This window comes from Oncorhynchus gorbuscha, linkage group LG02 (genome assembly GCF_021184085.1).
Source record: "Oncorhynchus gorbuscha isolate QuinsamMale2020 ecotype Even-year linkage group LG02, OgorEven_v1.0, whole genome shotgun sequence".
Classification (NCBI taxonomy): Eukaryota; Metazoa; Chordata; class Actinopteri; order Salmoniformes; family Salmonidae; genus Oncorhynchus; species Oncorhynchus gorbuscha.
Window position 1 is genome coordinate 78,481,797 of NC_060174.1, and position 26,500 is coordinate 78,508,296.

Here is a 26,500-nt window from a genome sequence, read left to right on the forward strand (position 1 = left end):
ACGGGCACAGAGGAGAGGAGGGGGACATCTTACCTCTACACACAGAACAGGATATTGAGCTAACCTATACATCCATTGTCACACATTAAACAGCCCTGGTTGGAGACAGATCCTCGCTAAATGTACATACCACCAAGGAGAGATCTTTGGAAGGGGGAATAAACCTGGTATTAGAGGTACAGTGGGGTCCGAAATGATTGACACCTATGATAAAGATGAGCAATAATGTCTGTATAAAATAAATAATTCAAATATTGAGCTATATTTTATTCCCAAAAAAATGGGAAATAATATTATTTTATACTAAGGCAAATGCTCAGAGAAAGATATTTTGTTGAACAAGTAATTTAAAAAATATATTGTTGAATGAAATAGTCAAAAGTTTAGTACTGGTCCCATATTTCTAGCATGCTATGACAACATCAAAGTTTGTGATTCTACAAACTTGTTGGATGCATTTGCAGTTTGTTTGTTGGTAGTGTTTTAGATTATTTTGTGCTTAATATAAATGAATGGTAAATAATTGATTGTGTCATTTGAGTCACTTTAATTGTAAATAAGAATAGAATATGTTTCTAAACACTTCTAGATGAATGTGGAGGCTACCATGATTATGGATAATCCTGAATGAATCCTGAAATATGATGAGTAAGAAAGTTAGAGGGTCAAAGATCATACCCCTAGGACATGCTAACCTCCCCTGTTATTGGTAATGGGGCGGCAGGTAGCCTAGTGGTTAGAGCATTGGACTTGTAACTGAAAGGTTGCAAAATCGAATCCCTGAGCAGACAAGGTAAAACTCTGAGGCTTTAGTATATGATCTTTGACCCTCTGTAATTCTCACTAATCATTATTTACAATTTAAGGGTGTCAATAATTCTGACCCCTATCTTTTTGAGAGTCAATTGTATTAGCATAAAATAATATAATTGCCCCAAAATGTTTTACTTATAAAATTTACTGAATAAATGTATAAACGCAACATGTAACATTTTTTTTAATTTTTTTATTTATTTAAATTTGACCCCCTTTTCATGGTATCCAATTGTTAGTAGTTACTATCTTGTCTCATCGCTACAACTCCCGTACGGGCTCGGGAGAGACGAAGGTCGAAAGCCATGCGTCCTCCGAAACACAACCCAACCAAGCCGCACTGCTTCTTAACACAACGCGCATCCAACCAAAGCCAGCTGGACCAATGTGTCAGAGGAAACACCGTGCACCTGGTGACCTGGTTAGCGCGCACTGCGCCTGGCCCGCCACAGGAGTTGCTAGTGCGCGATGAGACAAGGATATCCCTACCAGCCAAGCCCTCCATAACCCGGACGACGCTAGGCCAATTGTGCGTTGCCCCACGGAACTCCCGGTCGCGGCTGGCTGCGATAGAGCCTGGGCTCGAACCCAGAGTCTCTGTTGGCACAGCTAGCACTGTGATGCAGTGCCCTAGACCACTGCACCACCCGGGAGGCCCCAACATGCAACAATTTTACTGAGTTACATATAAGAAAATCTGTCAATTGAAATCATTCATTAGGCGCTAATCTATGGATTTCACATGTCTGGGAAGGGGAGCAGCCATGGATGGGCTTGAGAGGGCATAGGCACACCCACTTGCGAGCCAGGCCCAGCTAATCAGAATGAGTTTTTCCCCACAAAAAGGCTTTATTACAGACAGAAATACTCCTCAGTTTCATCATCAGTCCGGGTGGCTGGTGTCAGACGATCCCACAGGTGAAGAAGTCGGAAGTGGAGGTCCTGGGCTGGCATGGTTACACGTGGTCTTCGGTTATGAGGCCGGATGGATGTACCGCCAAATTCTCTAAAACAATGTTGGAGGCGGCTTATGGTAGAGAAATTAACATTAAATTCTCTGGCAACAGCTCTGGTGGACATTCCTGCAGTCAGCATGCCAACTGCAAGTTCCCTCAAAAACTTTAGACATCTGTGGCATTGTGTTGTGTGACAAAACTGCACATTTTACAGTGGCCTTTTATTGTCCCCAGCACAAGGTTCACCTGTTTAATGATCATGCTGTTTAATCAGCTTCTTGATATGCCACACCAGTCAGGTGGATGGATTATCTTGGTAAAGGAGAAATGCTCACTAACAGGGATGTAAGCAAGTTTGTGCACCAAATTTGAGTGAAATAAGCTTTTTGTGCATGTGTCCATTTTCTGGGTTCTTTTACTTCATCTCATGAAACATGGGACCAACACTTTACATGTTACGATTATATTTTTGTTCAGTATAACTCATTATTTGAATGATGTATTTTATACATTCATTATTCCGGACCTCACTGTATGTCATCTGTACACTTGGTAATCGGATTCTTCCAATCACAGCTAATAGGTAAGTGGATCATATAACATACTTCTGTCAGGGATGTTGAACAGTGTTTCACTCACTGTAGTGGCTGTGTGTGTTTATATAAGACTAACAATAAAAGTGCTTTTATATTCCAACACTGTTGTGTCTTTTTTTCTACAGTGTTGTGTCTGGAAGGGACAGCTAGTGCCATATGAATGACCTCTCACCCTACCAGTAAGAGAACCAAGTCCGTGCCTCGGCCAATCAGAGGCTGGTCATCTTTCCACTGAGTACCAGGCCAAGTGCTGTCCTGGTCTCCAAAACCCAAACAGAAGGTTGAGGTCTATTGGAAGGCACAGCACAGTAAAGGCTGTGGCTACTACTGTAGTGTAAACCAATGATGGTGCTGCTGTGAAAGGCTAACTGGCCCTCCTAATACACTGGTCACCATCATCTGTGTTGCTCCAGATCAGTGTGTAATAGTTCCCTATTGCATCTTTACATCATCTGATTATTACAGTAGAAGGCAGCACACAGTGCAGGACCGACACAGTACTGTCAGCCAGAGAGAGGGGAAGAGAGAGAGAAGAGAGAGTCAACCTCTCAGCTCCCTCCTACACACGTGTAAAACACTCAGAGGCCATTCTGCTGCCTGAAGAGCTCTTCAACCTGTCACTGTCACAAAGTTCACCTCCGCTATTTTCTCTTTACCTTGCTTCTTTTAAAAAACAATGTCATCAGTGGCGTAAATTACACCTTCCACATCGCACATTACTCTCTCTCTCTCCTCCGGAGGCAGACACACTCAAGCACTTCGCTGGCTGGCTGGGCACTTCTCGTCTGGTGCTGCTCCCTGGGTCTCACCATAGCAGTTTCATTTTCACATTAGCTCCAGTAAAGCTTTGGTGAAACTGCCTTTCAGCTGAAGCACTGAGAGAGGAGGGGACAGCAGAGCAGTCTTCCTCTCTCCTAATACTTCAACTCTTACAGACTGAACTCACCTCCTTTCATATCTGAGCCATAGGAAAAAACTAAAAGAAATAGGTTTTATGTCAAACTGGGGAATTGTTTATGATGAAATGTCAAGGAATAACTATGTAATTCATTGGTGGCTAACTTGTAATTATAGAGTATTACTGGCTGAGAAAGTATGACATGTCCCTAATACTGTACATCGTCTAAGTTTCCCTGTGTCAAAGCAAGAAAAATAAAATATATTTAATCAGATATCAACTGTACCATCTGGTGTAGACAGTAATTAAATTACCATTGCAATGTCATTACATATTTTCTCCCTCTAAGTAATAACAATATGATCCAGTGTCTGTCTGTCTGTCTGTCTGTCTGTCTGTCTGTCTGTCTGTCTGTCTGTCTGTCTGTCTGTCTGTCTGTCTGTCTGTCTGTCTGTCTGTCTGTCTGTCTGTCTGTCTGTCTGTCTGTCTGTCTGTCTGTCTGTCTGTCTGTCTGTCTGTCTGTCTGTCTGTCTGTCTGTCTGTCTGTCTGTCTGTCTGTCTGTCTGTCTGTCTGTCTGTCTGTCTGTCTGTCTGTCTGTCTGTCTGTCTGTCTGTCTGTCTGTCTGTCTGTCTGTCTGTCTGTCTGTCTGTCTGTCTGTCTGTCTGTCTGTCTGTCTGTCTGTCTGTCTGTCTGTCTGTCTGTCTGTATGTACTATATTCAATACTGAGTCAGTCTGGACTGAAACAAACATACAGAGCTATGACTCCTCAGCAGCCCTATTTACAGATGACAACCATTACTGTCTTGCTGTATTTAGCATTAGCTAAACAGCATTACTGCATGGGGCTATGCTCTGCTATAACAAATCAGCTGTAATATGTTTAGACTGCCCTCTCCAATGACATAGTAGCGTTCAGGGCCGTGCTATGGGGCCTGACTACATCATAAAGAATGCCAGTGTTACAGTGGCGAAGAGAGATAACGCGTGGGACTGGACCTTTATAATCATTTGATAAATCTATCTACACATGCTTTTCTCCTGACATGGTGCTCTGTTTTGTTATTACAGCCAAGGCTGTGCCATACTCTAATCCTTTCCTGGGCAGCCCACGCACACACAGCTAAACTAGGTCTGGACAACATTATGTAGACCTCAACATCAGTTTAGGATTGGAAACCAACCCGACAGCCCCTAGACTCCAACAAGTTATTTCAACTGGCCCAGCATACGGCTGGTTTCTCTTTTACATTTTCTGCAGGAGACTAAATGAATGAGGCTTGCAGGCAGGCTGACACCTGCAGGTGCTTTGACAGGCCCCGTAATTAGAGCTAACGTTTAATGATTCTTCCTTAATGAAGGCTGCGTCTGGGCAAATTGAACCCAGACATGGAGTGAGGGAGGGAGGGAGGGAGGGAGGGAGGGAGGGAGGGAGGGATGAAATGAATTGAATTGAGAGAGAGAGAGAGGTTGTGAGGGAGGGAGAGCGAGATGGCTATGAGGGGGAGAGAGAGCACTAGAGAGTGGGAGACTGTGTGAAGCAAACACAACTGACAATTCCACACGGTGGATATCAATGGCTGGAAGCAAATCAACGTCCAGGAACTAAAACACTGCACTCAGTCAGGAGTTGAATTTCTTTGCAAATATGCCACAGTCAGATGCAATAAGCAATGAGGTGACTGGCTATCTGTTGAGAGTGTACTGTGAGTGGTGCTGCCTGCCAGGCAGGGCAGTAATTGTTGGGAGGTAGACAGGGTCGGATTAAGAAATACTTTTTTTGTGGATAGACCCTCCAAGCCCCTGTCGAATGTTAAGCCCAATAAGCATTTAATGTGTACCAACACGAAAGCACAAACCACCAAACAAACAGACCTTTTGCACTTGCCCTCGGGCAATATTCATCTCCACACAATCTAAGCTTCTCTCATTTTACCTGGAGTTGTATCTTATCCTGAGGCAGTTGGTTGGTCAATCCGTCAGTCGGTGCATCATAGTGATGGTAATCCCATCAAACTAAATACTCACCCTACTTCTTTTATCTTAACACTTCCCTCAATAAAAATACCAATGGCCTCCGTCCTTCTGCACCTGGATTCTTTTACTCGCCTTTTGTGATTACAATGGGAATTAGCATATGGCTGGGGGAGGAGAAGAAGAAGAAGGGGGAGTAGAAGCTTGGATGTTAAAAAGAAAGAAAAGGGGCTTATATATTTAAATGTAAATAGGGGCCAAGAGGGTGCCTGCTATCCACCAGGGAGGGAGAGAGCGTATTTGTGTACTGTTTCCCTCAATAAGGCCTTTCACTGAGGGGTAAAGAGGGTGGCCCATGTTGATTTAGGCCACACAAAGGGGGTCTTAGTCCTTTCAAGGGAACCAAATATCCCCACAGAGAAGTGCCTTCAAAAGGAAGCCTCCCTGTCAAGCATGGCCATTGAGCCACTGATGCATGCCACAAACCAAGCCCTGGAAGTAATCAAAGGCCAGAATGTGGGAAATGTGTTTGGGGTCCCCAGACTCCACAGCAGAGCACAGTACAGCAAGAAAGGGGAAAGGGGGAAACAAGAACCTATCTGCACTAATCAGCCCTTCTTTCTCCTGCTCTCTGAAGGGGTCATAAGCCCTGTTTCTCCAGCCCCTCCTCTCCCCCCACCCCCATCAAATCCTATAGTAACCCACCATTGCAGAGGAATGTCCATTTAACACATTATCTGGGCTCCTCCAGGGATGGAGAAAATGGGACTGGCTGCTTTTCACAGCAAATTAGTGATGTGATTATGAGGTCACATGTGGTGCTGGCACTCTGAGGTCATAAACAGATGCCCTCCTTCTGACTTTATTTCATACTGCGTTAGCATTTCCTGGTTCCTCCTCCTCTGGCTCCTACACTCTTAGAAAAAAGGTGTTAAGTAGAACCATATAGGGTTCTTCAATTTGTCCCTACAGGGGAACCCTTTTTGGTTCTAGGTAGAAACCTTTACAGAAGGTTCTCCCTATACCCCCTTTATGTAGGGTTCTTCATAGAACCTCCTGTATATGGTTCTACCGAAAACCCCTTTTTCTTTGGAGGGTTCCTCCTAGAATCCTCTATGAATGGTTCCACGAGCCTTACTAGGCTTTAAAATTGTATTACATATGACAATACATTACATATATCATAAGGCCTTTCTTTGAGAGTTATACCCTAACCCGGTGGTGTTTGGAAACACCTGGTTTACAGGCCACATCAGACCAGCAAGTCACATTATGCTGGCTTGCAAAGTGATGTTTAATTTCTATTGGAATCCAGCCAGAGTGAAAATATCCAACAAGTGGAGTTTTTTATCACCAGCAACCTGCACTCAGACTGCCAGGGTAGGGAAGATTGTCTACGGATTGTATACTACCTCAATCATCTAAACTGGAAAAACCATCCCAGTAACGGGTGCAATAAGTCCAACTACTAACAGATTGGGATTGTTGAGAAACATGTATGCTATTTATCTTTGTGTAGCATAACATTTATCAATCATTCAATGTACATGCAAAAACACAGAATTTTGTGTATATAATTTAATGTCAAATGTATTTCCCACGTGTGTTGGTGTTGTTTGTCTGAGTGAGTAACTCATATGGATTTGTTTATTCATTACACTGTATCCAATTCAATTTCATTGAATAAACCACCAGGAATGAATTTTCAGTCATGTCCAGACATGAGAAAACACAGATTGATATTTCACACCTGTGTAATACAAAGAGCTGCAGTGAAAACAGAGTCTGTTTTACATGACCAAGGTCTGGTCTTGGTAGATATACAAATGGGGTACAAAGGCAAGCATTGATGTTAGACAACTTTTAAACCGATATTTAACTAGGCAAGTCTGAACATTAAGAATACATTCTTACTTACAATGAAAGCCTACCCCTGCCAAACCCAGACAACCGGTGTGCCACTCCCAAGCACGGCCAGATGTGATGCAGCCTGGATTCAAACCAGGTACTACTGTGCCACCTCTTGATGAGATGCAGTGTCTTAGACGACTGCGCCACTCGGGAGCTATGCGCTCCTACACTGATCCAATGCAGAATTACAATGACCAACCAATGCCAAACTATGATTCATGCAAATGAAAATAATATTGCCATAAATAATACTGCTACATAAAACACATTATAAGAATTCATACCTTTAACTGCAGCAGTGCTGAAGAATTTCTCTGAGCTGGCATCAGAGCCCTGTGAGAGAGAAAGACGATATCATTAGCAAACTTGCTTAAACAGGTGGGTTTCATCGTCAATGACCCAAACGGCCAGCTGAAGGGAGCGAAACATTCCGCACTGCAGCACATCGAGGCCACTTGATGGCACTGTTGGTCCATGTAATAACATGACAGCGCTAACCCTCGCCCATTCCATGTCGAGCCCAGTGTGGCAGAGCGCAAATTAACATTGCTGTGTTATTGTGCAAACATTCAGTGCTAAGCATTTACACAGTAGTAGATAATTAATGACTATTTAGGTGACATTGCGCTGTCAAAAAGGCATTGGCTAATTCAATCCCACTTAATAAAGTGAAATATCGACATGTTTACAATCCCTACCAGTGTGTGCGTGGCAAGGCTGAGCTGAGCCTAGGCCTACTGGGAAATAACAACACATGGAACCATTGGTTTTAAATGTCTCAAAGCATTTCACTTTTAGTCGCAAAGTATAAAACCAGATGACTATTGAAATATGTTGTTTTAAATATTAGATATCAGTCCTAATAAAGTAAAAATGACAATGAGCCTATTTCAAAACAATTCCGAAGATTTTATCACAGACAATGAAGACTCTTCACACCTTTTCGGGAAATGGACAGTGGCACGGGTCCCATAATAATGGTATGACATTTGCGCAAATGTCACATATCCCAAAAACGAACGCCTATCAATTATTTTCTATTCGCACATGAGACAATCTTGCTCGAGCCAGAAAACATTTCCATATGAATTTGCTTTTAGGGTTCAGGCAATTCCAAGGTAAGAGACAGGCATTTCAGTGTAGCTATTCATCCAAATTAAAATGTCTAGGTGCATGGAAAGCAGAATATTTCTCTCTCCACAAAATATCGTTTCATCTCCTAATTCTAAAAATGAAACGTCAGTAACCTATCAAATAATATTACTGCAGATTGAAATAGACAGACTTGATTGAAGCATATTCAGTTTGGATATTTCCCTTCTGCACACAACAAATATCCAGATATAGGCCAACGCCATTCAAAATTACGATTTTGTTCTTCATATTCATGAATGCCCATAGCAATATTAAGCATTTACGTTATTATCAATTTATAATGACGTGGGTAGGAAAAGCTAGACTACACAAAACAATGCTGCAATAACCACAGATATTCTCCTACACGTTTTATTATATTCAATAAACATAGTACATACTGATAATAGGATTACACATAATTCGTCGTAAATAGGGGGTAAACTATAAGCTAATAACCAAATAATTTATAATAAGGTATACGTGAATAAAGAAAAGCGACGCGCATACCTTTGATGTGGCGAAGCTGGAAAGAAGGAAAATATTAGTTAAGATATCACTTTCGCTGTGTAGTAAATATGGCCTCGTTTCACATTCTGCTTGTCAAAATAATGTAATCCACAAATAGGCGGCGAATTCAACTCCGTTTAAATCGATGACATCCATGCGAAAAGAGAATCCGTTTCCAATAAAATTCCAGCGAGATACGAGAAGCTCTTACAAAGCTACGGTGCCTCTCGGACAAAGGAAGCCATGTGTCTTGGCAGAAAAAGCATCAGCAACAGCTCTAGGTCGCTAAATCCCGTTAAGTGCGTTTTGTCTCCAGTTCAGAGTGGGATACAAATCTATCTCGCAATATTCTCGTATTAAAGATATGCGAGGTTCGAATAGGCAAGATCCTTGGGAGACTGCGTATCAGGACGCGTAAAGAGGCTGTGTCCACAGACACCAGCGGGAGTCGCCAGCTCGCTCCTACAGAGCAGCAAAATCCAACAAAGCGCAGACCAATTTCCTCTGTAGCAAAGAGGGAGACAAATTCACATTTAGAATCACCTTGAGCCAAAAGGGGACTCCGCTTTCATGATATTTCCAGCTGATTAAAGCTTATGTCCTGTGGTTACTGACGGTTCTGTCACCGACAGAGCCTCTCATCGCTCCAAGCATCAGACAAACTCCCATTCATCCAACGGCTGCCTCAGTGGTCCTCGTTTGATGGTTGGGTCCTCCCACTTCCTGATTCTAACCTGACTTGGTTCAACCTCAAACCCTACTTCTCTTCCGAACACAAACACACCTGTGTTTTCTGCTTCTGAGGATCCAAATACTTGGTTCCAAAGACCGCGCTCTTCTTGGGACAGGCGTGCATGAGTGTGTTTGATTTTTGCTTGAATGAAGCTCAGAGAAAACTACTTGGCAGTTCCAGAACGAGAGAGAGGGTGAGAGCAAGAGGCAGAGAGAGCGAGAGAGAGAGGAGGGAGGGACAGAGGGAGGGCCTGAGACTAGAATGATATTCTTTCACTGTCGACAGAGTGAGATGATGTCAGCGGCTAATGAATTTCCCAGTAGGGTGCTGCCAATGCGAGGGGAGGAAAACAAACCGCTCTTTATAAGCAGCAGTGCACCTCCTCAGAGCTCACAGCCACTCACTTCCTGTTGAAATAACCACCACTCTACTGTCCTAGAGGGGGGTAACACACTCACACCAGCAACTAGGTCAACCATGGTGAGATAGTGGTCCAGCCATGCTCACCAATAGTGCCCACTTAATCAAGCTTGATCCCGGGCTCAAACGCAGACATCGAAAAGCCCACCAATGTCCCTCCCTGAAACATGGTACTATGATCAAGTTTGTAGTGGTTTTCTCATGTTAAAACCATCTGGATTGTAAGAGGATCATCAGCTTTTGTGGACACTTGTCCTATTATTAAGCATGTTAATGATGGTACTGGTTTGCTTGTAAGGCGAAAGACTGATTGAGAGAGAGACAGCATTGATGGAAAGTGGTGTTGGGGGAAAAACATTTGACATTATAAAATTAATGTACACAAACAGCAAGTGTGAGGTTAAAATTGGCAAAAACCACACATTTCTTTCCACAGGGCCATGTGGTAAGACATGGATGCAGCTTAAGCCCCACCGTCTTCAACACATACCTGTATATCAACGAATTGGCGAGGGCACTAGAACAGTCTGCAGCACCAGGCCTTCACCCTACTAGAATCTGAAGTCTACTGTTTGCTGATGATCTGGTGCTTCTGTCACCAACCAAGGAGTGCCTACAGCAGCACCTAGATCTTCAGCACAGATTCTGTCAGACCTGGGCCCTGACAGTAAATCTCAGTAAGACAAAATAATGGTGTTCCAAAAAAGGTCCAGTCGCCAGGACCACAAATACAAATTCCATCTAGACACTGTTGCCCTAGAGCACACAAAAAACTATACATACCACAGCCTAAACATCAGCGCCACAGGTAACTTCCACAAAGCTGTGAACGAGCTGAGAGACAAGGCAAGAAGGAACATAAAATTCGACATACCAATTATAATCTGGCTAAAAATACTTGAATAAGTTATAGAACCCATTTTCCTTTATGGTTGTGAGGTCTGGGGTCTGCTCACCAACCAAGAATTCACAAAATGGGACAAACACCAAATTGAGACTCTACATGCAGATTTCTGCAAAAAATATCCCCCGTGTACAACGTAAAACACAAAATAATGCATGCAGAGCACAATTAGGCCGATACCTGCTAATTATCATAATCCAGAAAGGAGACGTTAAATTCTACAACCAACCTCCAATTTGTAAGTCGCTCTGGATAAGAGCGTCTGCTAAATGACTTAAATGTAAATGTAAATGTAAAAGGAAGCGATTCTCAAGCCTTCCATAACAAAGCCGTCACCTATAGAGAGATGAACCTGGAAAAGAGTCTCCTAAGCAAGCTGGTCCTGGGGCTCTGTTCACAAACAGAAACAGGCCCCACAGAGCCCCAGGAAAACAACACAATTAGACCCAACCATATCATGTGAAAACAACACAATTAGACCCAACCATATCATGTGAAAACAACACAATTAGACCCAACCATATCATGTGAAAACAACACAATTAGACCCAACCATATCATGTGAAAACAACACAATTAGACCCAACCATATCATGTGAAAACAACACAATTAGACCCAACCATATCATGTGAAAACAACACAATTAGACCCAACCATATCATGTGAAAACAACACAATTAGACCCAACCATATCATGTGAAAACAACACAATTAGACCCAACCATATCATGTGAAAACAACACAATTAGACCCAACCATATCATGTGAAAACAACACAATTAGACCCAACCATATCATGTGAAAACAACACAATTAGACCCAACCATATCATGTGAAAACAACACAATTAGACCCAACCATATCATGTGAAAACAACACAATTAGACCCAACCATATCATGTGAAAACAACACAATTAGACCCAACCATATCATGTGAAAACAACACAATTAGACCCAACCATATCATGTGAAAACAACACAATTAGACCCAACCATATCATGTGAAAACAACACAATTAGACCCAACCATATCATGTGAAAACAACACAATTAGACCCAACCATATCATGTGAAAACAACACAATTAGACCCAACCATATCATGTGAAAACAACACAATTAGACCCAACCATATCATGTGAAAACAACACAATTAGACCCAACCATATCATGTGAAAACAACACAATTAGACCCAACCATATCATGTGAAAACAACACAATTAGACCCAACCATATCATGTGAAAACAACACAATTAGACCCAACCATATCATGTGAAAACAACACAATTAGACCCAACCATATCATGTGAAAACAAAAAGATAATACTCGACATTGGAAAGAATGAACAAAAAACAGAGCAAGGTAAAATGCTATTTGGCCCTAACCAGAGAATACACAGAATACATGACCACTGTGACTGACCCAAACTCAAGGAAAGCTTTGACTATGTACAGACTCAGTGGGCATAGCCTTGCTATTGAGAAAGGTCGCCGTAGGCAGACCTGGCTCTCAGGAGAAGACAGGCTATGTGCACATTGCCTACAAAATGAGGTGGAAACTGAGCTGCACTTCCTAATCTCCTGCCCAATGTATGACCATATTAGAGACACATATTTCCCTCAGACTACACATATCTACAAAGAATTTGAAAACAAACCCAATTTTACAAAGCTTACAAAGCTACCGTGCCTCTCGGACAAAGGAAGCAGCAAGATTTGTGACCTGTTGCCACAAGAAAAGGGCAACCAGTGAAGAACAAACACCTTTATAAATACAACCCATATTTATGTTTATTTATTTTCCCTTTTGTACTTTAACGATTTGCACATCGTTACAACACTGTATATAGACATAATATGACATTTGAAAAGTCTTTAATCTTTTGGAACTTCTGTGAGTGTAATGTTTACTTGTATTGTTTATTTCACTTTAGTTTATTATCTACTTCACTTGCTTTGGCAATGTTAACACATGTTTCCCATGCCAATAAAGCCCTTGAATTGAAATTGAATTGAAATTGAGAGAGTGCCCCTCTTTTCATTTGATCCATCTCACTAATCTGGTGGCCCATGAACACTCCAGACCAAAACAATCCTGCAATCTTCAGCTAATGCTGGACGTTCCTGGAAAATAACTTTAATCGCACGAAAACCCAGGGTACTATACCCTTGGCTAATCAGCATTAGCCCACTGCCTGGGTAGTCAATGGATCAACAATGGAGTCACATTACAGAGAGGATAGGATCTCTTTCTCTCTCCCTACAGCGCCCAGCCCCCACAGAGCAGAAAACAGACTTAACTCCTTGCTGCTGGGTGCTAATCCATCCCTCTACCCTCTGTACTGGAGAGAAGAAGAGAGGGAGAGAAAGATAGACACAGATGGACAGACCAACAGAGAGGGAAAGAGATTGAAACAGAGAGATAAAGAATGAGAGAGAGAGCGATAGCCCCCAGCTCTGTATGGCAGTGTTGTATGTGCTCTTAGTGTTCTATCTATCAGGACACTGGATCTCATGGCCAGACAGATGAGATGACTATCAGATAGATGACTATCAGCAGGGAGACGTGGCTGGCTGAGGCCCAAGAAGACCAGTCAAAGCCATAATGCCGGGCCCCAAGGCCCCAGAGAGCAAAACCTGATCCCACAATGGCCCTGAAAAGAACACAGCTCTCCAATACAAAGCGTTCATTGGGTTAGGGGCCCTCCTTGATCTCCAATACAAAGTGTCCATTGGGTTAGGGGGCCAGTCTTGGCCATCAGTCGGCCCATGTTCAATAGATGATGAAGCCATGTTGACAAGTATGTGCTTTGAACATCAAGCAGCTTGAACATTGGGAAGAAGAGAAGTAAACAATTATAGTGTGTGAGCCTATGTGAGCACAAACTTATTCTAAATGCTAAAAACCAACTAGACAAATTATGTTTCAAATTAGTTATATAAATACTGGGTTATTACATTGTAATTGCAAGACCTCCCATGTCATTGTATTATTTTGTTGTTAAAATAAAGGTGTGGACAGTGATGAAACATGGAGATTTTAGTCATGTCGTTTTAAATCTATTTAATGGCTAGTTGCAAGAAGATACACTGTATATTTATCCATTGTCTGCCACCAACAAAAATGGCTGCTTGTTGTCGCACAGGTCTAAGGAATAGCAGCCATCAACGAATCAGCGTTCTCAGTCCTAAACGGTCATCATCAGATTTAGGAGAAACCTCAGGTCTGTGATTACAGCTCAACCACCAGACAATCTATGTCCGGATCTCTCACTGCACATGATTTGAAATTCAAATGAAACGCCGACAGAAAGAAGAAGAAAAAAAGCACTGCATGTCGTAGGCAAGAAAATAATATAAAGTGTCACTTTGCTATGGAAAAGCACTTGATGCCGTTGCCAGAGAATGGAGAGCGGAGATCAAACATAACGTCTGGAGTTATGTTATGCTGCCAGTAATTGGTGTCTGTGCCTGTAAGTTGTGTCCATAGACCATCAGCCATCTCTCCTCCGCTGACGGGTTTTCATCTTTTCTTCCTTTTTTGGCCTTGATCCTTCGCTTCAAAGCATCAAGAAGTGATTTTTATTTGTATTCTTCCTCCGCAATGGCGGTTTAATTTCACAGGAACTTTCTTTTCCTAGATTGCAATCACAGGAGACCGGTTCTCTTTTTCATGAGCCTTCTTGCCATTACGGAAAATATCCCCTCATTTCAAATATTTTCTGATAAGTGTAACATGAGTGCTGTGCATGTAATACTTTAAGAGCTCTTATTGAATTCACATCCGTTGTGTCTGACTGTCTGGCGCATTTGTAGGACTCATGACTTCCAGTAGTCTATTCAGGGTGGATGAGGAGGACGAGGTGAGGCAATGAAAGGTAAAGTGTCTCAATGACATTCAGAAATGGTAGAAACATTCTGAGGAGAATAGCAGATACAACTCTATATATGGTGTATATACTGTATGTGAATATCCTTTCAAATGAGTGTATTTGGCTATTCCAGCCAGACAAGTTTTGACAGGTGTACAAAATCGAGCACCCAGCCATGCAATCTCCATAGACAAACACTGACTGTAGAATGGCCCTACTGAAGAGCTGAGTGACTTTCAATGTGGCACCGTCATAGGATGCCACCTTTCCAACAAGTCAATTTGTCAAATTTCTGCCCTAATAGAGCTTCCCCGGTCAACTGTAAGTGCTGTTATTGTGAAGTACAAACATCTAGGAACAACAACGTCTCATCCACGAAATGACAGGCCACACAAGCTCACAGAACGGCACCGCCGAATGCTGAAGCGTGTAGCGCGTAAACATCGTCTGTCCTCGGTTGCAACACTCACTACCGAGTTCCAAACTGCCTCTGCAAGCAACTTCAGCACAATAACTGTTTGTCAAGAGCTACATGAAAATGGTTTCCATGGCCTAGCAGCTGCACACAAGCCTAAGATCACCATGCGCAATGCCAAGCATCGGCTGGAGTGGTGTAAAGCTCGCCGCCATTGGACTCTGGAGCAGTGGAAAAGCGTTGTCTGGAGTGATGAATTTTCATAAGCACATGTTGAAGTGAACACTTAAAAATATATTAATTATTTGTGCCATTTTCAATAAGATTCATAGAATGCCTGATATTCTATCCAACTGCAAATATAGGGAGACTACCCCATATGCCATGGAACATCATATCATCAAACACATGCACAGACACGTACATATCAAATTAATCAAAAATCATCTATATATCATCTCTTTTCTGTGCCTTTTGAAGGCGAGGTCAGGATGCTTTTTAGAGTCATTACATCCAGCCTTATCTCAGTGAGCCTGAGTCTGCCAATGACAACTGCTTCTAATCTCGCCCCCTCCCGACAAGCAGCTCTGACAGCGCTTTTCTTCCCAATTCCTCAGACACGTAGCCAGACATATATTAATCTGTCACTCATCACCCGGGAGATCTCTCTCTCTCTCTCTCTCTCTCTCTCTCTCTCTCTCTCTCTCTCTCTCTCTCTCTCTCTCTCTCTCTCTCTCTTCTCTCTCTCTCTCTCTCTCTCTCTTCTCTCTCTCTCTTCTCTCTCTCTTTATATATATATATATGAATAGGATCTGAATGAAAAACGACAGGCCTGTGAGCATTGAAAGGGAAGAAAGGCCAGGCCAAGAGTAGGAGACAGAACCCCAGGGAGAGGTAACAAACAACATTAATTTCTTCCCTGTGTATATTGCAGACACAAGTCATATAATATACTTGGCTGGGAGGCTGAGTGGTTTAGTCATATAATATACTTCTCTGGGAGGCTGAATGGTTTAGGGACCTGACTGGTTCATCTGCATTGTGAGAGACATGCCTGTGAATATCAAACCTGTAAATATGAATGACAAAAAGACAAGCCATATTTCGCACATCCTTCATACGTATTTAAACCTGCCTTTATCACACAAGAGGGATTGGTGGTTTTTGAAAAGGATGAGAGATAAACAAGACAGAGGGATGGAAGCATCTGTCTGATAAACTAGGACAACTGGAATTCAAAAGAAGCTGGCCATTTTTCCTCAACGGTAATATGTTTCCTTGAGAGACATGAAACTCACATCTTTTGTCATTGAGAGAGAGGCGGAAAGTATTTATTCCCGGTGTAAAGTAAAAAGCCTGTAGAGTAACTTGTTTTATCTGGTTATCTGGACGCTATCTCTACCTGTCTGCTTTCAGGAATCAGCTGGGCTGGGCCGTCGGTTGGACCAGGCAAATGTGGATGAATAATGTTAGACATCATCTCCATCTAGGAGGCCAGTAATTACTGAGAGTTGACATAGCACTGCTCTGTCAGCATGAGCAGAGCCACTCTACTGCCTGGACCTAGAGCCATCAGTCCGCTGCCCTGTCCCCTTCCTAGTGACTCCCCTTTCAAAACCAACCAGGACAAGAAAATTGGTTTAACCTTCCCTCCTCAAACGCTTGGGTTACATCCTTAATGCATTTCCCCCTTTTTTTCCAGTCAGAGTAGAACCGGGAATGGGAGGGAGGCCCTTTTGTTTAAATTATAGACATGCCACAGAGCATCGGGCCGCCATGCCATGGGTAATTTCAGGCCAGTCAATCACTTCCTCCCCATCCAGCAGACCAACAGAGACACACACAAACACACACTTGCGAATACACACGCACACAAACACGCATATGTAACACAAACATACACACATCAGCACACGTACGCACACACACTAAACTGTGTGTGTTTCCCTGTGTTGTAAACGTTCCTTTGAGTTGGTGAATGATTAGAGAGTGTTCTGGCTAACATCAAGTCAGACTGTAAATGTCATAAGAACTATAGTATAGCATGCAAAAGTTGATACAAAGACAGCCTATCCTTCTGATCAAATTATTTCATATGAAGCCTGTCCAAATGCTGGTTTAATCTGGTTTGCAGTAATATTGAGGTTGGCTTTCTTGAGGATTCCCTGTTAAAAACCAGGCAATAGCTTTCAGCTGTCTCACAATGGAAAAGGAGGAAAATCATCTCAATATTCCAATATGATTCCTGTTCTCTCTGAAGTGTTGCAGTGGAGCCATGCACCCCAGACAAACCCCTACATAAAAACACACTGAATGTCAAATCGTAGCTTTCATTTCCCTCACTAATCTTCACATAAGTCTCCATAGTCAATGAGGCACGGCAGACATCAGCAACCAAAGAACTGCTTTCTCCAGAAACCCCCCACGAGGCTCGACATAATTCCAACCCAGAGCTACTTTGGCTAGGATTATATTTTTCCCTTTGTTACTTTCTTGCACTGCACTGGGAGCGAGGAAAGAAGGGGAGAGGAAGAAAAGGAAGAGAAACAGGAGGAGGAGAGAGTGACAGAGAGACAGAAAGAAAATAGCCAGACAGCCAGAGGAGGGAGGGAGGGAGGGGAAATGGAGGGGGGGTGGAGAGAAATTTCCCCGCTGCGTCTTTAAGAGGAATCAAGTGAGGAAATCACCAGGAAGGCCTGCATTAAAATGTGTCTGACCCCTGATGGACTCCTGACTGCAGCCCAGAGCGATCTGCCTGCCTGCTTGTCTGTCTGTATGCCTGCCTGACAGGCTAGCGAGACATGGTCAGGGGGATTCGGCCTCTGAAACGCTCTGCCAAGACCATTCTGTCAGGCACACACTGAGACAGCCCACTGCCCAAACCTCTCCTCCCTCTCTGTCCCTCCCTACTTTCATCCAGATCTCAGCCCAGCCAGCCACTCAGGTTGAACTGCTCCAGTGTGGGGCCCTGATGATAGGGTCTCTAGGGGGACATAAGATGGCCCCAGACTTCAAAAGCCAGGAAGCTGACAGACATCAGGGAGGACTCTCTCCCTTTCCCTCTCCTTCTCCCTCTCCCTCTCCCACTCCCACTCCCTCCCCCCCTCCTGACTTCTCAGCCCAGGCCCCTGCTGTCCTTGGAGGGGTTTCTAATTGCATTTCACAGGGACTGAACTAAATAAGGGCCTTGTTCTGCCTACTGTAGCCACCATGCTGGGGCGGGGGGGGGAGAAAGAAGGGAAAGGGGAGTGATTTTAACATGTCAAAATCCACCGAGACAGGGGTAGGATATCCCCTCCACCTCAACCTTCCCCTACCGTAATGAAAGTACATGGAAGACAGAAATAGTATGTGTGTTTTGAGGAGGTTAGAGACAAGAGGGAGAGATTTAATCCGCAAAATGTCTTGTGGCAGACAGACATGCGGGCAGACAGGCAGTCCCCCCACCAGAACCCCTTGTAGTGATTTAAATGTTGGGATGTGAGAGGGGCAGGGCCTAGGGAGGTATGTGGACAAGCAGGGAGTCTCCACTTTAAAGCACTCCTCATTTAAATATTTCATGAGCCTCATCTCATCTCCAGACCCTCTCATTGGATGTGTGCTTTGGCCTGACGCTGCCTGTCTGCCTTTCATTAATGCCAAGGCAGAAAGGGTTAGGATGAGCGAGCGTACACCCCATCACAGTACCATAGATCTAAGGAAACAGAAACACTGTGTTCCTGCTCTGTGTACCCAGTCAGTCTCTGGGCTTTGGGCTCTTGCAAATCTAGGGGACGATCTCGTTAAACGCTAGTAGCAATTAAAACAATTAGAGATAAGCTAAGTGTGTCAAAGCCCTGGCGGAGACAACACCATGTTTACAATGATTAACATGCGGTGTTATCAGTGGGGATGGTAATCAGGCAGCCAGCTAGAGCCTGACGCTCCACAAGATCACAGGGGCTTTATCTGTCACTATCAATGTGAGGGCAGGCGTGAGGCGAGCTGCAGGAAAAACCCAAATGGTGGGAAATACATGGGGGCCATATTTGCTGGCATTGTCATGTCTATAGCTGGTTTCAAATGATGTAATTTTCTCTTTCAAATTAATTTACAGTTCACCAGGTACAGTGTGATGTCACAGGTTTGGTCAAGTCACACAGCCAGGAAAAACTATTAGCCCAAATGATGGCATATTCTCCACAGAATAAAATATAATGTAATAAATATGTAAAAGTACTAAATAGTCAAATACAACTGATACTCATTTCTATCAAGCACTATCAATTGGGATCAATGGGAGTGTGTGTGTTGTCTGCCGGTACATTTCCATGACGGAGCGCCGTGTTGGCACTCTGGCCTCTTCAGCCCTCTCCATGCCCTCCACTTTGACTGTGACATAAGGCCTGGCTGTCTGGGGCTCGGAGTGGTAATAGAGATGCCTTTGAGAGGGGCCTCCATCTGGCAGACCATGGGCCCTGTGGACCAGGCAGGCCTGCATTCCATGCTTTCCTCCACAAACTCACACCATGCCAGCTGGAGACCTAAATGTCCACATTGTGAGTCTGAGACCCACTCACTGCCTTCCCTGACTGGCTGGATGGCTGATAGAGTGGCTGAGAGAGAGCAGGACATTCACCACATTGGGGTTATTTGAGTGGAGGCTCCCAAGGAACAGACACAGTCAGTGTGTTCTCTCTCTGAGTGTGTGTATGTTTGTGTATGTATGTCCATTTGTACAAGTGTGTATGTTGGTGTGAGTGTTAACTGTGTTAAATGAGATACTGTTTATGTCCTGATTTGCATTTGAAAGTACCCGTGGAGAGGAGTGGGCATAGGAGAGGATGTGTGTGAATTTGAGAGCATGTATTAGTGTTTTGCCAGCCAGTCTGCCAAGATAGCCCCTGACACTAGCAGGGCGTGATGCCTGCCCAATGTTAGAGAGGGTTGAATACGTGCATATGTCTGTCAAGGCCCAGGTCTCAGTAGGGCTGGGATGAGGGTTGGCGCCGCGCACAGAGAACCAAGCAGTACATCACTTAGCACTAAGCCCAATCATCAGTGTCTGTCTCAGCCGGGCTTAACATGCGCTCTGCTTACTAACACGGCCTCCACAAGAGGATCTGGGACTGCTGCTGCACGCGCCTGGCCCAACAGAGACAGACAGGGGCTGTAAGAGGATTTCACACTGGCAAACAGGGACAGCCTGTGTTGCTCCGTCCACTCGCCCAGGGAGAGACCAAACAGCTGTACCATCTCACACACACACAAAACAGCTGCACACCCTAGCGAAGGCACGCACGTAAGCACGTACACTAGCATGCACACACGCACACACACGCTATCACCCCAAAGCCCCGCATCAGGGGAAAATATAAAATGAGTGAGCTTGGGGATAATCCTTCCAGGAAACTTGATAAAGCAGCCGGGTTGGGGTGCCAGGCCGATTTGACGGTGGCTAAGACAGAGAGACACAGAGGAGACTAGCAGGCCCACCAGGCCCACCAGGCCCACCAGGCCAACCAGGCCAACCAGGCCCACCAGGCCCACCAGGCCCACTAGGCCCACCAGGCCAACCAGGCCAACCAGGCCCACCAGGCCCACCAGGCCCACCAGGCCAACCAGGCCCACCAGGCCCACCAGGCCCACCAGGCCCACCAGGCCAACCAGGCCCACCAGGCCAACCAGGCCAACCAGGCCCACCAGGCCCACCAGGCCCACCAGGCCCACCAGGCCAACCAGGCCCACCAGGCCAACCAGGCACAGCAGGGAGCTGGCTGGGACCAACAATTATATCACAGGATGTTATATCATGCAATAACACACACGGGAGATTTGATGGGCCTGGTTGAGAAAAAAGGGGTAAACCCCGGCCCCCCCCATTAAAAAACAAGGTCTCCGGGTATTGCGTTCCTTCCTCTGTTCAGATCCTCCTGTGACACAGCGGTAAATAGTTTGTTGTGAGAAAATCTTTAAGGCCCATAGACAGCTACTGGGGAAACTGAAACTGCTACTGCTATAATAAAAAAAATCAGCCACTGGGCAAGGGAAAAGGGGTCACACACACACGTATTTGTGGTCCTCTCTGGCGTGGACTGATAAGTGTGCTCTGATGACCACATTGTTGTGTGATGGAGGAACGCTGTTGGCTGCCCTTCAGGAAGTATTTTGGATTGGACCAATGGCGAGGGAGCCTGCCAACTCCCACCCAGGCCTAATGATATTAGATTCGAATAAGGGCTCTCAGTCATGCACTGTTGGAGTTATGACCTCAGTGACCCAGAGTGTACAGTACAGTACAAGGGAGTTCACATGACAGTAACACCTATCTTTGACTCATTCTGTGATTCAACTAATGCTTTGGTGAGTACAGTACAGTAGTACCTGACACTGCTAATGAATTTGCACACACACACACACACACACACACACACACACACACACACACACACACACACACACACACACACACACACACACACACACACACACACACACACACACACACACACACACACACACACACACACACACACACACACACACACATTTACTGCTAGAGGGGGTCCTCTTGAGACCCAGGAGGTGAATGAGGTGTCAAAACAACATCTTGGTTTCTCTCCACTTTGCTATGGGGGTGTTGCTGTGCTCCTCTAACCCTGAGAACTTTCCTATCTGATTTGCTCTGCATATCTGATGCATTTTTCACCAGTTACTTCTGAAAAGACGTTGATCCCCGGCATTAAAAAGCAATTTAGTACTCGTAGGATTAAAAGCTCATGTTAAATTGAAGGCTATACTTGGCATGGGCTTGAAAAATGTAGCCGCTACTTATATTCAACCAGGCTGAGCTCTCTACACAGCATTTAAAAGAAAACATGGATTCTTTTAGCATTAATAATTCATCTGACTACAGCAGAGCTGTGGGGGATGCCTGATGCCTCACTCAGGAACACACCTTTACATGTTTTAACAAACATTACCTCCAGACAAAATAGGTTATGTAATGGATGCTAGTTTATAGGTTCCCTCTTAAAATCTCACATGAGCAAATACTTCATATACATGCACAGTACGTTGCAGTGAGCCAATTTTCCATAATTTCCTTCTGATCTGAATTAGCTTTCAAATATCTTAATGATTTCCCCCCAAAAAAGTACCATGGTCTCTCCTTCCGTGTTCCCCCAAAGTCATCTTCTTTCAGAATAGGAGACCATTCATGCTCATATACAAATCTGAAAAATAAACACTGAATGCATCCATGGGATGCCTGTGGGAGCAGCAAAGCGATATCACTCTCTGCCTGCCTGCCTCCCTTAAATTTCAACTCATTCTGGGATGAAGTCATCCGTGAGGAGGTCTGGTTAAATATGTATAAAGGAACTTGCAGTCCCACTGGGCTCCTAAAGGGGTAGACTAGAAAACCTATTTGGGTTGGCTGTGATACCAGAATGAGCCCCCTGGTGTACTGTAGGTAAACCCCCCGGTGTAGGTAGAATACACATGCATCGACCACCATATATTTTTCAGGACGTAGTAGCCAATCACAAAGGTAAATCATGTCCTCTATCTCTGCTGTGCCAGATGATGCCAGATGACATCACTGGGAGCGTCACTCCACTGTGTTGCTATGTGGCCAACGCCCCTCCTTCACAACGGAAGGCCAGATTAGCCCCGTGTTCCAACAAACTAAAGCCTGATAACGCAATCAAGAAGCTTTGAAGCCCAATAATCCTCTAGTGGCTCCTGTAATGAGGCAAAATGAAACCCTTCCCTCAGCCTAAGACCTGGCTCTCTGACGAGGCCTTCATCTCAGAGGGAGAAAGAGACAGAGAGAGAGTGAGAAAGAGAGTGGGAGAGGAGGGTAGAGAGAGAGACAAAGGGGGAAAGAGGGAAATACCACACTAACAAAGTCTATCCATCATCAGCCAGTGTGTGTGTGTGGGGTGGAGCATGGCCCATCTTTGTCTCTACCACCCCCACCCCCCCCTTCTATCTAGCTCTCCCTCTCTCACGCTCTCTCTCCCCTCTTTCACTCTCTCTCCCCTCTCTCACTCTCTCTCCCCTCTCTCAGGGCTTGTTATTTCAGTATGGTAGCTAGCTGCCTGCCTGCTGATGTACTACTCAGGGAGAGATGAAGGTGACTGCCGCCCTGTAGTAGGAGCAACTTCATGACTGATAATAATGAGTGGGATCAGTGCATCCATCATCTATTACCATACTGCCGACGCACTAGCCTGCTGCATATTGCACGAGCACATACTCAAATGGGACATTTATCCTCCTTCCTGGAAGGTAACAACCCTTTTATCATCGGCATAAAGCAAAACCACACTACTCATTTTTCTTATCTAAATATGCGTTACAAAAAGAGTAGTTCTGAAAATGTACACTATATATACAAAAGTATGTGGACACCCCTTCAAATTAGGGGATTTGTTCATTTCCTCCACACCCGTAGCAAATCACACCTGTGTAAATGGAGCACACAGCCATGCAATCCCCAAAGTAAACATTGGTAGTAGAATGGCCTTACTGAAGAGCTCAGAGACTTTCAACATGGCAACGTCATAGGATGCCACCTTTCCAACTTCATCCAATTTCTGCCCTGGTCAACTGTAAGTACTGTTATTGTGAAGTGGAAACGTCTAGGAGCAACAACGGCTCAGCCGTGAAGTGGTAGGCCACACAAGCTCACAGAACAATACTGAAAGTGCTGAAGTGCGTAGCGCTTAAAAAATAGTCTGTCCTCAGTTGAATCTGGGTTAGGCGGACGCCAGGAGAACGCTACCTGCCTGAATGCATAGTGCATGGTGGTCTGGGGCCTTGGTGGAGGAGGAGGAATAATGGTCTGGGGCTGTTTTTCATGGCTCGGGCTAGGCCCCTTAGTTACAGAGAAGGGAAGTATTAACGCTACAACATACAATGACATTCTAGATGATTCTGTGCTTCCAACTTTGTGGCAACAGTTTGAGGAAGGCCCTTTCCTGTTTCAGCATGACAATGTCCCCGTGCACAAAGCAAGGTCCATATAGAAGTGGTTTGTTGAGATCGGTGTGGAAGAACTTGTCTGGCCTGCACAGAGCCCTGACCTCAACCTCATCGAACACATTTGGGATGAATTGGAACGCCAACTGCGAGCCAGGCCTAATGGCCCAACATCAGTGCCCGACCTCACTAATGCTCTTGTGGCTGTCCCCACAGCAATGTTCCAACATCTAATGGAAAGCCTTCCTAGAAGAGTGGAGACTGTTAAGGCAGCAAGGGGGGGGATGGAGGGGGGGGGGGACGAACGGACACCAACTTCATATTAATGCCCATGATTTTGGAATGAGATGTTCGACGAGCAGGTGTCCACATACCTTTGGTCACGTAGTGTATATAAACTCAGCAACAATAACAAAAACGTCCCCTCACTGTCAACTGTGTTTATTTTCAGCAAACTTAACATTCGTAAATATTTGTATGAACATAACAAGATTAAACAACTGATACATAAACTGAAAAAGTTTGACAGACAGGTGACTAACAGAAATTGAAAAATGTGTCCCTGAACAAAGGGGGGAGGGTCAAAATCAAAAGTAACAGTCAGTATCTGGTGTGGCCACCAGCTGCCTTAAGTATTGCAGTCCTTCTCATGGACTGCACCCGATTTGCCAGTTCTTGCTGTAAGATGTTACCCCACTCTACCACCAAGGCACCTGCAAGTTCCCGGACATTTCTGGGGGGAATGGCCCTAGCCCTCACCCTCCGATCCAACAGGTTCCAGTTGTGCTCAATGGGATTGCGATCCGGGCCCTTACCTGGCCATGGCAGAACACTGACATTCCTGTCTTGCAGGAAATCGCGCACAGAATGAGCAGTATGGCTGGTGGCATTGTAATGCTGGAGGGTCATGTCAGGATGAGCCTGCAGGAAGGGTAACATATGAGGGAGGACGATGCAGCGACGGTGGGTTTGTGCCCATAGGCGACCTTGTTGCCGGTGATGTCTGGTGAGGACCTGCCTTACAACAGGCCTACAAGCCCTCAGTCCAGCCTCTCTCAGCCTATTGCGGACAGTCTGAGCACTGATGGATGGATTGTGCGTTCCGGGTGTAACTCGGGCAGTTGTTGTTGCCATCTTGTACCTGTCCCACAGGTGTGATGTTTGGACGTACCGATCCTGTGCAGGTGTTGTTACACGTGGTCTGCCACTGCAAGGACGATCAGCTGTCCGTCCTGTCTCCCTGTACTGCTGTCTTATGCGTCTCACAGTATGGGCATTGCAATTTATTGCCCTGGCCACATCTGCAGCATGCCTAAGGCATGTTCACGCAGATGAGCAGTGACCCTGGGCATCTTTATTTTGTGTTTTTCAGAGTAAATAGAAAGGCCTCTTTAGTGTCCTACGTTTTCATAGTTGTGACCTTAATTGCCTACCGTTTATAAGCTGTTAATGTCTTAACAACCGTTCCACAGGTGCATGTTCATTAATTGTTTATGGTTCATTGAATAAGCATGGGAAACAGTGTTTAAACCCTTTACAATGAAGATCTGTGAAGTTATTTGGATTTTTACGAATTATCTTTGAAAGACGGGGTCCTGAAAAAGGGACGTTTCTTTTTTGCTGAGTTTACATTGGCTTGGGCTTTCTGTTGAGCTAGACAGGCCTGCCTGTATGATGACATCTTCTTGATGTAGCTCATTAATATTAGCCTCCTGGGTGGTTGGACACACACACGCATGTAAGCATGCACACGTGAATACACACCCTGGTTGCTGGGCGAGATGTGTAGGCTATGTGTTGTCCATACTGATGAGCCTTGTGGGCTTTATGTTAATCAGCTTGCTCCATTTTCCTGAGTGAAGTAGGAATTAAACCACTCTTGATCCAGCTATGTATAATATGTCCTCCAGAGGCCTTCTATGGCTGAACCCTCAGAGCACTAAACAAACAATCACACTGGTGTAAAAGCACGTTGGTGGGATTATATTAGAGGAAGACATATTGGCTCTGTTCTGCTATTTCAACTACGGTTAAAGAAAGTTAGGATAGGACGCTATAAGGTACTACAGCGGCCCCCATCTCTTCGTCACACCTTCCCCCTGAGATGACTGTGGGATAATGAAACCCCCAGGACCAGGAGCACTGAGGCCTGTTATCACCCCCTCTCAGCACTGATAGCCATTATTGGACTAATGTAGCTACAGAGCAGACCACCCCCTATCAACAACCACCACCATTCCATTCTCTCTCTCTCTCTCTCTCTCTCTGAGTGACACACCAAAGAGTCTCTTGAGCTCTCCTTTGAAGCAGGAGTGAAGGACAGTAAGAGGCCTGCCCTGTCCACTCACTACAATGGCCAGTCTATTTGAGATTCTCTATTCTCCACAGTTCTCTC

The 26,500-nt window shown here is 44.7% G+C and overlaps 1 protein-coding gene across 11 annotated transcripts in view; it reads right to left on the reverse strand.

Moving 5' to 3' along the window:
• The window catches only part of LOC124010501 (autism susceptibility gene 2 protein-like), a 511,152-nt gene that overhangs the window by 40,880 nt on the left and 443,772 nt on the right, over positions 1-26,500 (reverse strand). For all 11 annotated transcript variants that reach the window (XM_046323045.1, XM_046323027.1, XM_046323009.1 and 8 more), the window contains one exon: positions 7,432-7,480. In XM_046323045.1, coding sequence (XP_046179001.1) covers positions 7,432-7,480 — 49 coding nt within the window. The remainder of the gene's footprint in view (positions 1-7,431; positions 7,481-26,500) is intronic.